The 14,600-nt window shown below is 44.5% G+C and overlaps 1 protein-coding gene across 1 annotated transcript in view; it reads left to right on the forward strand.

The window, feature by feature from the left end:
* Positions 1-14,600, forward strand: part of SKAP1 (src kinase associated phosphoprotein 1) — a 591,854-nt gene that overhangs the window by 419,604 nt on the left and 157,650 nt on the right. Inside the window, exon 6 of the mRNA XM_088474694.1 lies at positions 7,274-7,357. Within this exon, the coding sequence (XP_088330820.1) occupies positions 7,274-7,357 (84 nt within the window). The remainder of the gene's footprint in view (positions 1-7,273; positions 7,358-14,600) is intronic.

Here is a 14,600-nt window from a genome sequence, read left to right on the forward strand (position 1 = left end):
AGATGATAGGGAGAAATTAAAGAGGTGAGTGAGATGGGAACAGGCAGGAGAGGATACAGGAAGGGATTGGGTCAAGAGGAGAGGTGGAAGGAGAGGAGGACCGGATGAGGGCCATGACTTCCTCTCCAGAAACAGGGGAGAAGGATATCAGAGTTGGTGAGGCAGAAGGGGAGGAATGGTCAGGGATAGGAGGGGCAGGAGTGCTGAGAGTCTGATGGGATATGATGTCCTCACGTAAGGAGTCAATTTTAGATGTAAAGTAGGGAGCAAAGTCAAGGGCAGGGAGCGAGGAGGGGAGGCGAGGAGGTAGTTGAAAGTTCCAAAGAGACGCCGGGGGTTTGAGGACTGGGAGGAAATGAGGTTCTTCAAATATGTTTGTTTGGAGAGGGACAGGGCAGCACTGTAGGATGAGAGAATAAATTTGAAATGGAGGAAGTCAGCCTTAGAGCGTGATTTTCTCCACTGACGCTCGGCAATTCTTGAACACTTTTGGTGGTATCTCGTGCATTTGGAATGCCAGGGTTGTGGTGTGGATCTGCGAGGGTGGGTAGTTATTGCCGGAGCAACAGAGTCAAGAGCAGAAGTAAGGGAGGAATTGTACAGGGAAGTGGCTTGTTCAGGACAGGAGAGAGAAAGGATAGGGGATAGAAGTCCAGCAGGTAGGAAAAAGCAACAGTGTCAATAGCCTCAATGTTACGCTTAGTAATGGTAGCCTTAGGAGGTAAAGTGGGGGAAGGAGAGAGGGATAGGTTAAATGAGAGAAGGTGATGATCAGAGAGGGGAAATGGGGAATTGGAGTAATCAGAAATATCACAATGGTGAGTAAAGACCAGGTCAAGTGAGTGCCCACTCACATGGGAGGGTGATGAGGTATATTGGACGAGACCAAATGAAGAGATGAGGGTAAGGAGTGTAGCGGCAAAGGATTTTGTGGGTATGTCAATAGGAATATTAAAATCACCTAGGATAATGGAGGGAAGATCTGAGGAGAGAAAGTGAGGGAGCCAGGAAGCAAAGTTGTCAAGGAATTTGGAGGGAGAGCCAGGGGCATGGTAAATGACAGCTACTCTGAGGTTTACTGGTTGGAAGAGGCGTATAGCATGAACCTCAAATGTGGGGAAGGTAAGGGATGGTTTTGAGGGTATTAGCTGGTAGGACTAACTGGTGGATAGGAGGACCCCAACACCACCACCATGGCGACCCCCAGGCCAGGGGGTGTGGGAGAAGGTGAGGCCCCCCAGAGGATAGAGCAGCAGGAAAAGTGGTGTCAGAGCGTGAGATCCAGGTTTCAGTAATGGCCAGGAGATTCAGGGAGTTGGAGATGAAAAGGTCATGGATGGGGACCAGTTTATTACAGACTGACCTGGCATTCCAGAGGGCACAGGATTGAAACATAGCATTTGTGGGGGAGTTGTGAGTAAGATAATCCGGGTTGTTGTAACAACATGGAGGTAAGATTAATTTGGGGGACCGATATGAATAGAGTTTAGTGATAGTGCGGGCACCTGAGCTAGAAAGGGAACCTGTAGGAGGTGGGCAGGGAGGGAGATGTGGATGGCAGTGGTGTGAAGTGACAGGGAGAGGAGTGTAGGAGGAGGGTTTAGTGTTGGGGTAGTAGGACAATGGGAAGAAAGTGGAGTAATGGGAGAGAAGGGAAGAGTAGGCAGACAGGAGGGGGGGAGAAGGGGAGGAGGAGGTGGAAGAGATAAGGGGGAAAGGATAAAGGTGGAAGCAAGGGGCAGAACAGAGGATTAGGTAGAGACTGATTGAATGAGGGAGTTGAAGAAAACCTTGTCATGGTGTATATAAGTAAACAAGAGGAATGACATTTGGAAATGTAAATTAAATATGAATGCAGGAGATTTGTAGAAATGCAAGTGAAAGAACAGTGTTAGTAAATATGTATGCAGATTAACAGATTTGTTATTGAGAGGATTAAAAGTGGGGTTCTAATGTTTGCAGAATTTTAATAATAATGTAGATTGTAAGCAGATAGAGGATGTGAGGCTAGGTAAGAGAGCTAAGATAAAGCACAGTGGGCCTGATTCAGACCCGATCGCAAGCGCATAGCGCTCGCAAGCGGGTCGATGCTGGCCCAGTGTGCACGCCAGCTCCGACGTGCGCATGCTCGAGACCCGGCTGGCGACGGGCGCTCCGTCGCTCGGGTTCTCGCACCAAAAGGGGGCGGCTATCGATTTTGATCGACAGCTCGCACCGTTTTGGAGACGTGGCCGGGGGGAGGCTTCACAAACGGAGTGATGACAGTGGGAGAGCTTCCGGCTCTATTAGAGCCAGCAGCTCTCTGGGGCTTGCGGCCACGAGACCCTACCGCAAGGGTCTCGTCGCAAGCCCGATAGTCGCGATGGCCTTGACCATCGCGACCATCATCTTGGCCGCTCGCAATAACTGTGAGTGGTTACCCACAGCTATGCGAGCGGCCGGGAGGCCACTCCAAAAAAAAACAAAACGCCCTGATTCAGAGCGAGCGCTCTTTCAGAGCGTCCAGCTCTGAATCAGGGCCAGTGGGCCTGATTCAGTCCCGGTCGCAAGCGCTGAGCGCTCGCAACCGGGTTGATGGTGGCCCAGAGCGCATGCGCATGACGGTGGCCCACAGCTATGTGAGCGGCCCGGAGGCCATTCTAAAAAGAAAATAGCCCGGCCCTGATACAGAGCGAGCGCTCTGTCAGAGCGTCCGGCTCTGAATCAGGGCCAGTGTTCTAAGTGGAAAGAGGTAAACTGATATGGGGACAAGTACGATCAGCATTGAGATGTATGTGAGAATCAGAAGGCCAGCATTATTATTAATAGCAATAGAAGTGTTGTGCTCTTGACGTGATCGCGCAGGGAATCCAGTTGTAACAGTCCTGAATCTTTAGACCGTTGAGGTTTGTTGTTTGATGGAACTTAAGGGGGGTATCCACTTAGCGATTTAACGAAGCAATTGCACGATAACGACATCGTTATCCTGCAATCGTCAGGTTCAGCATGTGTGGGGATCAGGGCTGTGCCTGAACTGAACGAGTGAACGTTCAGTCTAGGCACATCACTAGACATACAAACGAGGGCACGACAGCAATGTCTTAATCGTGCTCTAGTTTGTATATCTATAAGTGGATACCCGCCTTTAGAGTTTCCTCCTTCTGTTTATCTTCTGTTTAACGCAGGTCTAACGCTACAGTTTTGCACTTAAAAAAGACTGCACTTTAAAAACTGCACCATCCAGTTAGCTATCCAGCCTATATACTGACACTTATACAGAGATGTAGGCAACTGTGGACACTAATTAATGAAAACCCCCCATTGGCCATCCACAAGAAAGCTAGCAATAAAAATGGCTTAAGTAAATAAATGACACATACCAAACATCTAGGGCTAGAAATAAGTCAAGCCTTCACTTTGGTCAATAGGCTGGAAAGAATCCTTATAACAAATTAACTATTACAAATCAAAAGGCATTAGAAACATTAGCATAAGGATTCAGTGAAGAAAAAACTAGTAACCTACTGTATAAGTCTAATTAATAAAGCAGGCACAGGAGGTAGAATACTCTGCAGTCAAATTCAGTTACCTATATATATCCTTTGTGTATCCAATCTCTTGGAAGGAAGCACTCACCTATAAATATATAAGGTAAGTGTGCATCTAACAGTATCTTTTTCCTTAAGAGTGTTTGTAATTCCTTTTCCAAATAATTGACTTAATGTACTAATTAAGTCTAAAGAGACAAATGCAAGTGCACACACTAACCATGCTGAACCTAATAATATAACTGCTAAATAGCATCAAAGAGGTTCTTTGCATAATAATGGTCATAATTATGGGCCTGCCCATCGCGTCCAGGTGACCTCTATCAGGCAGGTCCCTAACACTCCTATGGAACAAATATAGGGCACGGCACCCCCCAGGCCAACCCAGCTGAAACACCCCATGGCATCACACTAGTGTGAGATTTAAAGTGAGGGTTAAAGAATAATAAAGAAAGTCTGTTTGTTAAGTCCTACATAAGTAGGAGGTTATAGTAAAAAGTGTATGAAGTGCTACAGATATAAAAAGCAAGGAAATGAAAAAGTGTACATTATGATGCCATGAAGCAATCCAGCTACACCTGCCCAGAGAGCCCCGAACCCCAATACCAGTCCCAAAACTGACACAGCATATATATATATATATAATAGGCCTTACCCTCAGTGTGCCTCATTAGATGTGCAGTCTTGGAGTGCAAGGACTCCTTGCTAATTAAAAACACCCAGGAACAGGTGGGAGGTGTGCTAATCAAGGTGGAAGGAGTCTCATCCTTCCAGTGTACATACATACACACAGTACAGAATACATAGGGGGAGGGGCCCTAGATTGCACACCCTAAGCACAATGTGAGGTGCTACCTGCTGAGACTTGTAATGCTGCAAGCATAAAGAGACAAGTGCACGTGCACACTGTAATCATGCTGAACCTAATAATATAACTGCTAAATAGCATCAAAGAGGTTATTTGCATAATAATGGCCATAATTATGGGCCTGGGTATTTTTCATTTCCTTAGTTTGTTTTTTATATCTGTAGCACTTCATACACTTTTTACTATAACCTCCTACTTATGTAGGACTTAACACATAGGCTTTTTTTATTGTTCTTTAACCCTCACTTTAAATCTCACACTAGTGTGATGCCATGGGGTGGTTCTGCTGGGTTGGCCTGGGGGGTCCCGTGCCCTATATTTGTTCCATAGGAGTGTTAGGGACCTGCCTGATAGGTCACCTGGACGCGGTGGGCAGGCCCATAATTATGGCCATTATTATGCAAAGAACCTCTTTGATGCTATTTAGCAGTTATATTATTAAGTTCAGCATGGCTAGAGTGTGCACTTGCATTTGTCTCTTTATGTTTGCAGCATTATAAGTCTCAGCAGGTAGCACCTCACATTGTGTTTAGGGTGTGCAATCTAGGGCCCCTCCCCCTATGTACTAATTAAGTTACCTGAGCTAAAGCTTGTATATCCTTTAAACATGGACGATAATGATGGAGTTTGGGAGCCTCTGTCTTGGACTTTTTCTCTCATATATAAATAAAATTAAACACATCGCAGTGCAGACTTCCAGATTAAACAAAATCCAAAGGTACCCCAATGGGTTAAACTCACCATATAAAAGGTGAGGGCAGGCACATAAAGGTTTCTTTTCATCAATTGACGAACTTGAATAAGAAGATTACTTGATAGTAAATATCCAAACAAATATTCTCTCCTAACAGCCAGGGAAGTATGAAATGTAGAAAATAGATAAACTCCGCACACTGGGCTACTAATCTGATGGTTGCAGTGAGCTGCTGAATAGAATGGTGTCCTTATTTTTGGCACGTTATACAAAGAATTGATAATTCAGCGCTAAACCTTGCTACATGTGTGGTCTGCACTGGATATGTCTTATATCTGGGATATGTGACTAATCAATACACCCTAATCATAAGATGATAACATCAGACTGTGATGGTAGGTACAAGATTGTTTTTACTTTTTTAGCTCATTAAAATCATATAATGTAGTTGTAGACATAAACTTTATCAGCAACATATGAAATAGTATACAAAAAGTGGAAAAGTTAGTGCTAATCTAGCACTAGGTCTGGTTTAATAGCAATAACCTCTAAAATTGCACACTATGTTAACTGCACTGAGGGCCTAATTCAGACTCGCTCGCAAGCGCTGAGCGCTCGCAAGCTGGTCGATGGTGCCCTAATGCGCATGCGCACGACGGAGGGAGCTCCGTCATGTGCATGCGCGAGACCCGCATAGCGACAGCCATGCTGTCACTATGGATCTCGCACCAAAGGGGGCGTGCTGTCGATGGTGACTGACAGCATGCCCCCTTTGGTGGGCGTGCCGGGGGCATTGCTGCCCAGACGGAGGCGTTCCCATGGGAACGCCTTCCGTCTGGAGCCGGCCCCACTGACATCACTGGTGATGTCAGTGGGAGTGCTTTTGGCTTGACGCAAGCCCGATGGTCGCGATGGTCTTGACCATCGCGACCATCTTTTTGGCCGCTCGCATAAGCTGTGGGTGGTCACCCACAGCTATGCGAGCGGCCAGGAGGCCGCTCCATTTTTAGGTAGGAGGGCCCTGATTCAGAGCGAGCGCTCTGGTCAGAGCGTCCGGCTCTGAATCAGGCCCTGAGACCCTTGTTTGAGAATGGATTGTATTGACAATGTCAGTGATTGTGCGTGGGGGGGGAGAGATTAGTGGCGTCCCGCTGTCTCTTCCAATATATGCAGTATAGATATCCTTAATTTGCTTGTAAGTTTGATATTGGTGGTAGCCTATCCTGGTGTGGTGCTGCTGGTGGCTGGAGATGTCTTCTGGTCAGATAGGAGGAGACCACTCGGACTAGGGTACAGGGGCTCCGGACTGGGGTTGTAGTGGCTGTAGCCTAAGTGAGTGATACGTCTAATTAAAGACTGTATCCTGCACTCCAGCTTGTTGGCCTTACAGTCCCCTGTTTGGGAGGGGAACCGCTGGAAGAGACTACTCACGATCTCAGCCTGCTTCCCCCTCCTTTACAGAGACTTACCTGTCTTCCTGTCACAGTGTGGCTGGATCCCTCCTCCTCCCGTACGTGATCCGTGTCCTCTAGTCAGCGGATGCGGGTGCTCGGCTTCGGCGTCCTGGCGCTCTGTCTCTTACCGGGAACATCCTACAAGACCTGCCATTTTGGAGACTCTGACCCAGTCATTTGGCCATCACAATATGGCCCTTGTCAAAGTCACTTACGCTTGCCCATTTTTCCTGCTTTAAACACATCAACTTCAAGAACTGAGTGTTCGCTTGCTGCCTAATATATCCCACCCCTTGACAGATGCCATTGTAACAAGATAATCACTGTTATTCACTTCACCTGTCAGTGATTGTAATGTAATGGCTGATTGGTGCATATATATATATATATATATATATATATATATATATATATATTCACACACACATACACGTTTTATTTATTTTTTTATTTTTTTTTTATTTTTTATATCAAGACAGTCTTTATGAAAAGGGAAAAAAAATCAGGACAGTTAACATAATGGTCTTGCAATCCAACAAGGTTCAAAAAATATATTTGTGTCTCATCCATTGTACAGTGGTGGTGTTCTACTAAATTTCTAAAATTATTTATGTTGATATGTTGTTGATTTTGTTAGCATATGTCACAGTGAAGTTATCATTCAACTTGTCAGAAATGCAAACTAACTAAATTTACATGTATGTAATAAAACCTACATTTTTTAATGTAGATCACGGCTTCTTCGGGTCAGAATGGCAGAAGAGGTGGTGTGTTCTTACAAACTTGACATTTTGTTACTACTCTAATGAGAAAGGTATGGATGGCAAGGTATTTTTTCATTTTTGTTTCTTATTTATTATGATCTATTATAGCTACTGGTGAGGTATAGGTGGCTATTACCTGATACATTACCATTGGGAATGCACCAGGAAAGTCTGGCATTTAGTTAAATGCTGTATCCTGGTAACTCTTTATAATACACGCTAATTCAGGATTCCTATTTGGTTAGCTGGTTTGTAAGGATTCTGCTAAACCTTAATTTTTCTATAAGACTCTGTACAATCTCACAGAGTTTTGTAATTGATGCAAAACTAACAAAACACCATTGGAATGTATTGTACTGCTATCTAATATAGTAACAGCGAGAATAAACAGGTTATTACCAACGTGTAGAATAATGTACACTGTACTGTAAATTATAAGGTCATTAGGAGTTACCCAGAGGATTCATGACCATATAAAAATGCATCTATACAGGTCATGGAATACCCAGATGACTTAAAATCAGTACTACTTACAATAGGGAGGTATATATTATTACATTATAATGTTCAAGGTCTTATAAAATTACTGACACATGGACTGATATACACACTTGCACTGGCTGACAAACTGACACACAGACCTTGTACTTTCACAACAATTCTGCCCACCACTTACCTTACCTGATGCTCTGTTTGGGACCTATCTGAAGCCACTGTCACTGTCCCTTACACTCCTAACTGTAATTGAGCAAAGGATATAGCTTGTAGGAAGACTTTCTGTATGTTACCACACGAGTAGTGAACCTGGTTTTGGGAGCTGCTGTGACCATAAAAAGAGCTTAAGGATAGGACTTAACTGATCATGTCAGGAAAAGGTAAGTGACATATTTTTAGTGATAATTGTTCTGACATACGTGCTCATTATGGAAATAACATTTACAAAAAATGTTAATAAAATTTGGTTCATTTAGTTGTTTTAGAATGGAATAAAAGGTTTGTTACCTTATTTGTATTGCTCTTGCAATAGTAGAGCTGTTTCTTAATTCACAGGGGGTATTCAGTATAATTGTGCCTACTGCATTAATAGAAAGGATTGACAAGATTGAGATCTATTTATTATATTAGTGACCGTTACCTAAGCATTAATAATAGGACTGTTCCCAAGAGCGTATGTCCAACAAATAAATGTATGTTTTATGAAAGAGGAAACACAGTTTTATGCATTAATAATGGAGATGCAGGGGGCATCTATTTAATGCATTAGCAGCGTGGCATGAGAGCCTATAAGCATGTATAAGCAGCAAGAAATGGCCTTTTAATGAATAAACTATGGATGTTCCTTGCTTTTATACCCCTTTCCCTATTAAGAAGAAGGGTTTACATACTGTACCTGGGACCACCTGGCTTTGTAGCTGTTGTGTGATTAGTCAAAATTGACTGAATGGCAGCATCCATTACCTTCTGGGACTCAATGAGAGCAAGTTTAGCAGTGGCATGACCAATCCAAATAATACAGCTTTTAATTACCATCTATTAGTATGTAATAAGAGAGTATAGTCTGGAGAGGAGAGTCTGGGTGCCAAACAGTTCATTTCCCAGCAGCCTATGGCTCCCTCTCCCCTATACCCCGTTCCTAGCCCACGGCCAGCCAGTTAAGTTGCCCACAGCAAGGAGCGAGGAAAAGAGAGGGAGAAGAAAGACCAAAACACACACAGACAAGGTGTGCAGAAAACTGATATCACAGAAACTAACCCCCGCAAGCCATGTGTGTCAGGGTGGGTGCCCTGTGCCCCCTAGGGAGTCGAAGAAAAGGATTTAACAAAGAGAAGAAAATAAATCCTCTTTTCTTCCTCTACTTGGGGGCACGGGGAGGATGATGGGATGTCTTAAAGCTATCCCCCTGTGGGAGAGGACACTCCTCAGCTGCACTAGGAACCCATCGCCCAAAGACCACATCTGCGGAGGTATCAAAGGCATAGAAACTGTAGCTGGAGACCTGGCCCACGTGGATAAAATGGCCACCACAGCACTGAAGGGGTTAACTCTTGAGCTTCTGCACCATTTTTGAATGGACTAATCATAGCGGAGGCGCCAGTTGTAAATGTGATAGCCATTGGAAGGAGCAGGACTGCAGTCAGGAGAACTTAGAGCCAGGCTGCGCTGGCCGCTGCATGATGTATATATAATAAACTGTATTAAAATATATATGTATATATATACACTATATGTGTATATATATATATTATATATATATATATATACATATATATGTGAAAAAAAAACAGCGGCACTCACAGGACTTGCAAAGAAGACTCAGGACTCCAAAAGTCAAGTTCAAAGTTTTAGTCTCACGACTTTTATGAAGAACAAGAAGAGCAGTGAAGTAATACATACCTATATACCAAGATACATCCCATAGTGACTAACGTGTAGCGTGCCCAGCGCCTCCCGCCAAATGTATGACATCATCAGAATTGGACCCACATCCTGAACATGACGTGGCTGCCGGACGCATCGCTTCTCTGGTGATGCTCCATGGCAACGGAGCTCACTGCGTGCAGCCGTGCACCTGGTCATGTGACCAAGAACTCGCATTGCGAGTGTGGCCGGACTAATGTTTACAACATGCCATGGTAACACTCCATGAATCACGCTGCCAACAGCACCGCAATAAAATTTTCACATGTATATTTTCACATGTATATTTTGGCCTATTAGACCATCAGAGGGCACCCGGGCATGTGTTTTCTTTAATTATGGAGTGCCGGCTTTATCTTCATATGTATGTGTATATATATGTATGTATATATATATATATATATATATATATTGCTGTCAAACACTGCAGCTGATCTGCAATGCATTGTGTAAAACGCAGAGTATATTTAATAGTCTATGACATGTTTAAATGTATTTATATTTAAGATGTCTTTAAATTAGGGATGTGCAGGCTCGGTTCTACTCGGTTCCGTTCGTTTTTTTTTACCGAATCTTATTGGGTATCAGCTGTCACGAGTTTTGGAAAGCCAATAAGATTCGGTAAAAAAAAACGAACGGAACCGGGGTAGAACCGAGCATGCACATCCCTAGTTTAAATGCACTTTTTGTATAAGGAAGTGATGTGAGTTGTAATTCAATTTAGGATATATTGTCTGATTGGTATACAAGACCAACTGTGGGAGGATTTCACCATGCTGTATTGTGTGTTCTGACTATATATACAAGGCCTGCGAGCCTGGTTTGTGTGTATTTTTTTGAACATCAATAAGGAATGAACTGCTGTAAGATCTGTATGCTGTTACCCCTAAGGGGAAGAGTCTTTTTTAAGACTATTTGAGCAATTAACATCTTGCCTTTACAAGGACTACATCTGAATCCTGCAACAACAGAATTACGCCTATCGATATTCCGTTACCCGGCTATTCTGGATTGAGCCCATTGTCTCCAAGCTTAAGCCCTTTGCCAGCTATCGTGCAGAACCTGGTCCATTGCGAGGGATCAGTGAGTATCAGCTGACACCAATCAGGAGGTGTGGCCGCAGCTCGTTGCGTTACGCAGCAGTGGCAGTTTCAGGTGCCGGTGGTGGGAGCTTGGGTGTACGTAAGAAGCGGTTCCAAACGCCGATGGTAGGAGTTTAGTGGTGGCAGCGCAGTACCCGTCCACGATGCAGTGGGCGGAGTCATTAACAGGTGGCTTCTGATAGTAAGAGGGAATCCCTAATACCCCAAGATCCAGTGGGATCAAAAACTAATCTGTGATCAGGAGGAGGCCAAGGTCATTCGGTCACAGAATCGAATAAAAGTATGGGCAGAGGACCACGTGACAGTCTTGCAAAGTGATCAGAAAGGCTGGGTGACAAAACAAGGCGTTCAAGTCGGACACTCGCCAGGCCGATGCAATGGCAAGTATGAAGACTGTCTTCTATGTAAGCCAACAAATGTCTGCCATATCCAAGGGCTCAAAAGGAGCCGACTGGAGAGCCCAAAGAACCAAGAAAATATTCGGAGCAACCGGATGAATAAACGGCGGCTGCATGTGGAGGACGCCCTGAAAAAATATCCATACATCCAGAAAGCGCAATCTTCCACTGAAAGATTACAGACAAGATGGAGACCTGTACTCTCAACGTAGAGAGCCAGAGGCCCAAATCCAGACATGCTAGCAGAAAATAGAGGACTCTCAAGAGCGGGAAGTACAGAGGATTGAAATCTCTGTCCGAACACCACACAAAGTAGGTCCGCCAAACACTGTGATAAATAATTGCCGAAAAAGGCTTCCGGACATTGATCATAGTACAGATGACTCTCCTGCAAAACCCTTTTGCTCTCAGGACGAATGTCTCAAGAACCACCCTGTCCAAGTGAGACGTGCCAGATCCGGATGGAAGCACGGACCCTGAGACAGAAGATTTTGCCACAGAGTATCGTTGATGGAGAGGCCCAGAAGATCTGCGTACTAAACCCACCATGGCCAGTTCGGAGCCACCAGGATCACAACAAGGTGACACTCCGCCCATTAGAGGATGCGACTGACCTCCTTCATGGTGCCATGACTGCAAGTGCCGCCCTTTTTGTTTAAGTAGGTGATGGCTGTCGCATTGTCCGACTGCACCTTGATCTGATGCCCCTGGAGGAGAGGCTGAGCCACGCAAAGAGATCTGTACACTGTCCTGAGTTCAAGGACATTGATGGATAATCGGCTCTTCTAAGCTGTCCACCATCCCTAAAACGTCTGCTGAAAAGACATGCGTCGGTGGTGAGCAAGACCCAGTCCTGGATCCAAAAGGGACAGCCCCTTATCAGGTGAGACCAGTGTAGAAACCACAAGAGGGAGTGACAAACCTCCTGTGAGAGAATGATCATCTGCACCCTGAGGTGCAGATGGGATTTGTTCCACCTGGCTAGAATCTCCAGTTGAAGAGGACAAGAGTGAAACTGGGCATACTCCACCATGTCGAATGTGGAGACCAAGGAACTCAGAATCTGCATGCAGCTATGGATCGACACCCGACGATGACTGAGGAATGTGCAAACCTTGGATTGCAGGGCCTGAATCTTGTCTGCTGGAAGGAAGACCTGCTGAACCCTCGAATCCAGAAGAGCTCCCAAATGCAGCATCTCCTGAAAAGGCGTCAGAGTAGACTTTCACCAATTGATCATCCACCAGTGTGACTCTAGAAGATTGATCGTCAGACGAATGTGGAGTCATCTGGAGACTGGGCCAGGAGGAGGTCATCCAGACAAGGCAAGATTCTGACGCTCCTTCAACAGTCCTGAAACTGCCTGAAACTGGTAGTGATACAACCGCGTTGCAAATCTGAGGAAGCCCTGGTGGCTGACTCTGATGGGGATGTGTAAATAGGCATCCTGGATGTCCAAAGATGTCTCATCATCAACTCTAGACACAGAATACTCAGGCACTCCACTTCCAAGGCTAACATACTATCCTTGTGCTCTGAGGACAACTCAAAATCTGAATTGTCTTCAGATAAGGGCAGAGAACTTTCTCTTCTAGAAGGCTTGCACTTGGATGAACCCTGTCTAGCAACTGCTGGGAAGATGCTGATACCTGCGCCAACCCCTGTACTGACTGTTCAAATGACTGCATCCATGGAGGTTCTATTGTAGATAGATGGGCTGCACAATAAGAACAAAAGCACTGACCTTTGAGGCATCTCAGTGTGACCCGTATACAGCAGCAGTGCACACACAGGCCCAAAGCACTTGACTCTCACAAGCACACAGTACCACTCAATGCATTAGAATAGTGGACAAATACTGCTCATCAATCCAGCAACAGCATGAAAGTGCTTAACAATATAACCAGGCTCTAGGAGCAAGAAGTGAAGACAGGAGCCAAAGCTTCTCTCCCTGCATCTGCTGAGGCAGGCAATATGATTTAAACAGGCCACCCAACTTTAATTAGGAGGTGGAGAGAGGAGAGGTGAGCACCTGAGACAGGCTGTCTGCACTGGGGGAGCATGTTCAAATGTGGGGGCGGGGTTAACCGTAGGAACTTGCCTCCCCCTTTGGTATGGACCCCCGGGCATTGACCACCATCGCTGCACAGTGTTCCCATTTTAAATGCCCTAGTGGTCTAGTGTACAGAGAAAGGACCCCCGGATCGATACTAATAACAACGCCGCTTACAGATTTGTTATCATATATCTAGCTTCAATACGCCATGCAGCATGACTTGTCAGGTGTTTGTAAGCCTCCAGGTCCCATGTAGACTGCTAATGTTGGGCGTTTTTTTTTGCCGAAAATGCGTCTAAGTCGCAATGTGATGCAACTAAGACGCACCAGCAGACTGCTGATTAATTTGATATGTGACACTTGTAATGTGCACTGTGAGATTCTGCTAGACGAAGAAGAAAAGCAGGTCTTACATTCATTCATGCACTACTACTGGCTTTCCAGATCCTTTAGAAAAGGAAAAGTTTCACTTAGCTGCTGAATAAGAAAAATGTATATCTGTTTTGTGTCACAGGATACATGGAGGCTTCTATAGTTTAAATAGAATGTAACATTTATTTATTAACAACCACAAATAAAACATTTAAAATATATAAATGTAAATACTTTTTGTAAATGTTAAATATATATTTTTTTAAATGTCATAAATTGATACGCATTTACACCGCAACTTTAAAGTATAATTGACAGTATGCCACGCTACATCAGATTATTTCTGAAAAACAATTAGTAGTAATACTCTTGTATGGTTCAATGGGTCTACAATTTCTAGATAGACAGTGATTAGGTAGACAAGGGAAGATAGACAGGCAATAGATAGGGACTGAAGGTCGACAGGGTCTGATGGTCGACACACTAAATGCCGACTGGTAACAAGGTTGACAGGTACTAAAGGTATGAAGGTCGACAGGCAGTAGGTCGACACTCATAGTCAAATGGTCGACCCCTTTTTTTTTTTTTTTTTTTTTTTAGGGTTAGTGTCAGGGTTAGACACTTACTCCGACGGGTCGACTAGTAACAAGGTCGACAGGTATGAAGGTCGACAGGCAGTAGGTCAACACTCATATAGTCAAATGGTCGACACTTATTTTTTTTTTTTTTTAGGGTCAGGGTTTGGGTTAGGCAACAAGAGGAGAGTTAGGAATAAAGATTAGGGCAAAAAAACAAACAAGAACATGTCAACCATTTTCATGTCGACTATATGAGTGTCGACATGTGTCGGGCATTTGCATGTCGACTATGAGTGTTGGCCTGTGGCGACCATTTGCATGTCGACTGAGTGTCGACCATTTGCATGTCGGCCATTCACATGTCGTCC

The sequence above is a fragment of the Taudactylus pleione genome, unplaced genomic scaffold, assembly GCF_031769625.1.
Source record: "Taudactylus pleione unplaced genomic scaffold, aTauple2 ptg000155l, whole genome shotgun sequence".
NCBI lineage: Eukaryota > Metazoa > Chordata > Amphibia > Anura > Myobatrachidae > Taudactylus > Taudactylus pleione.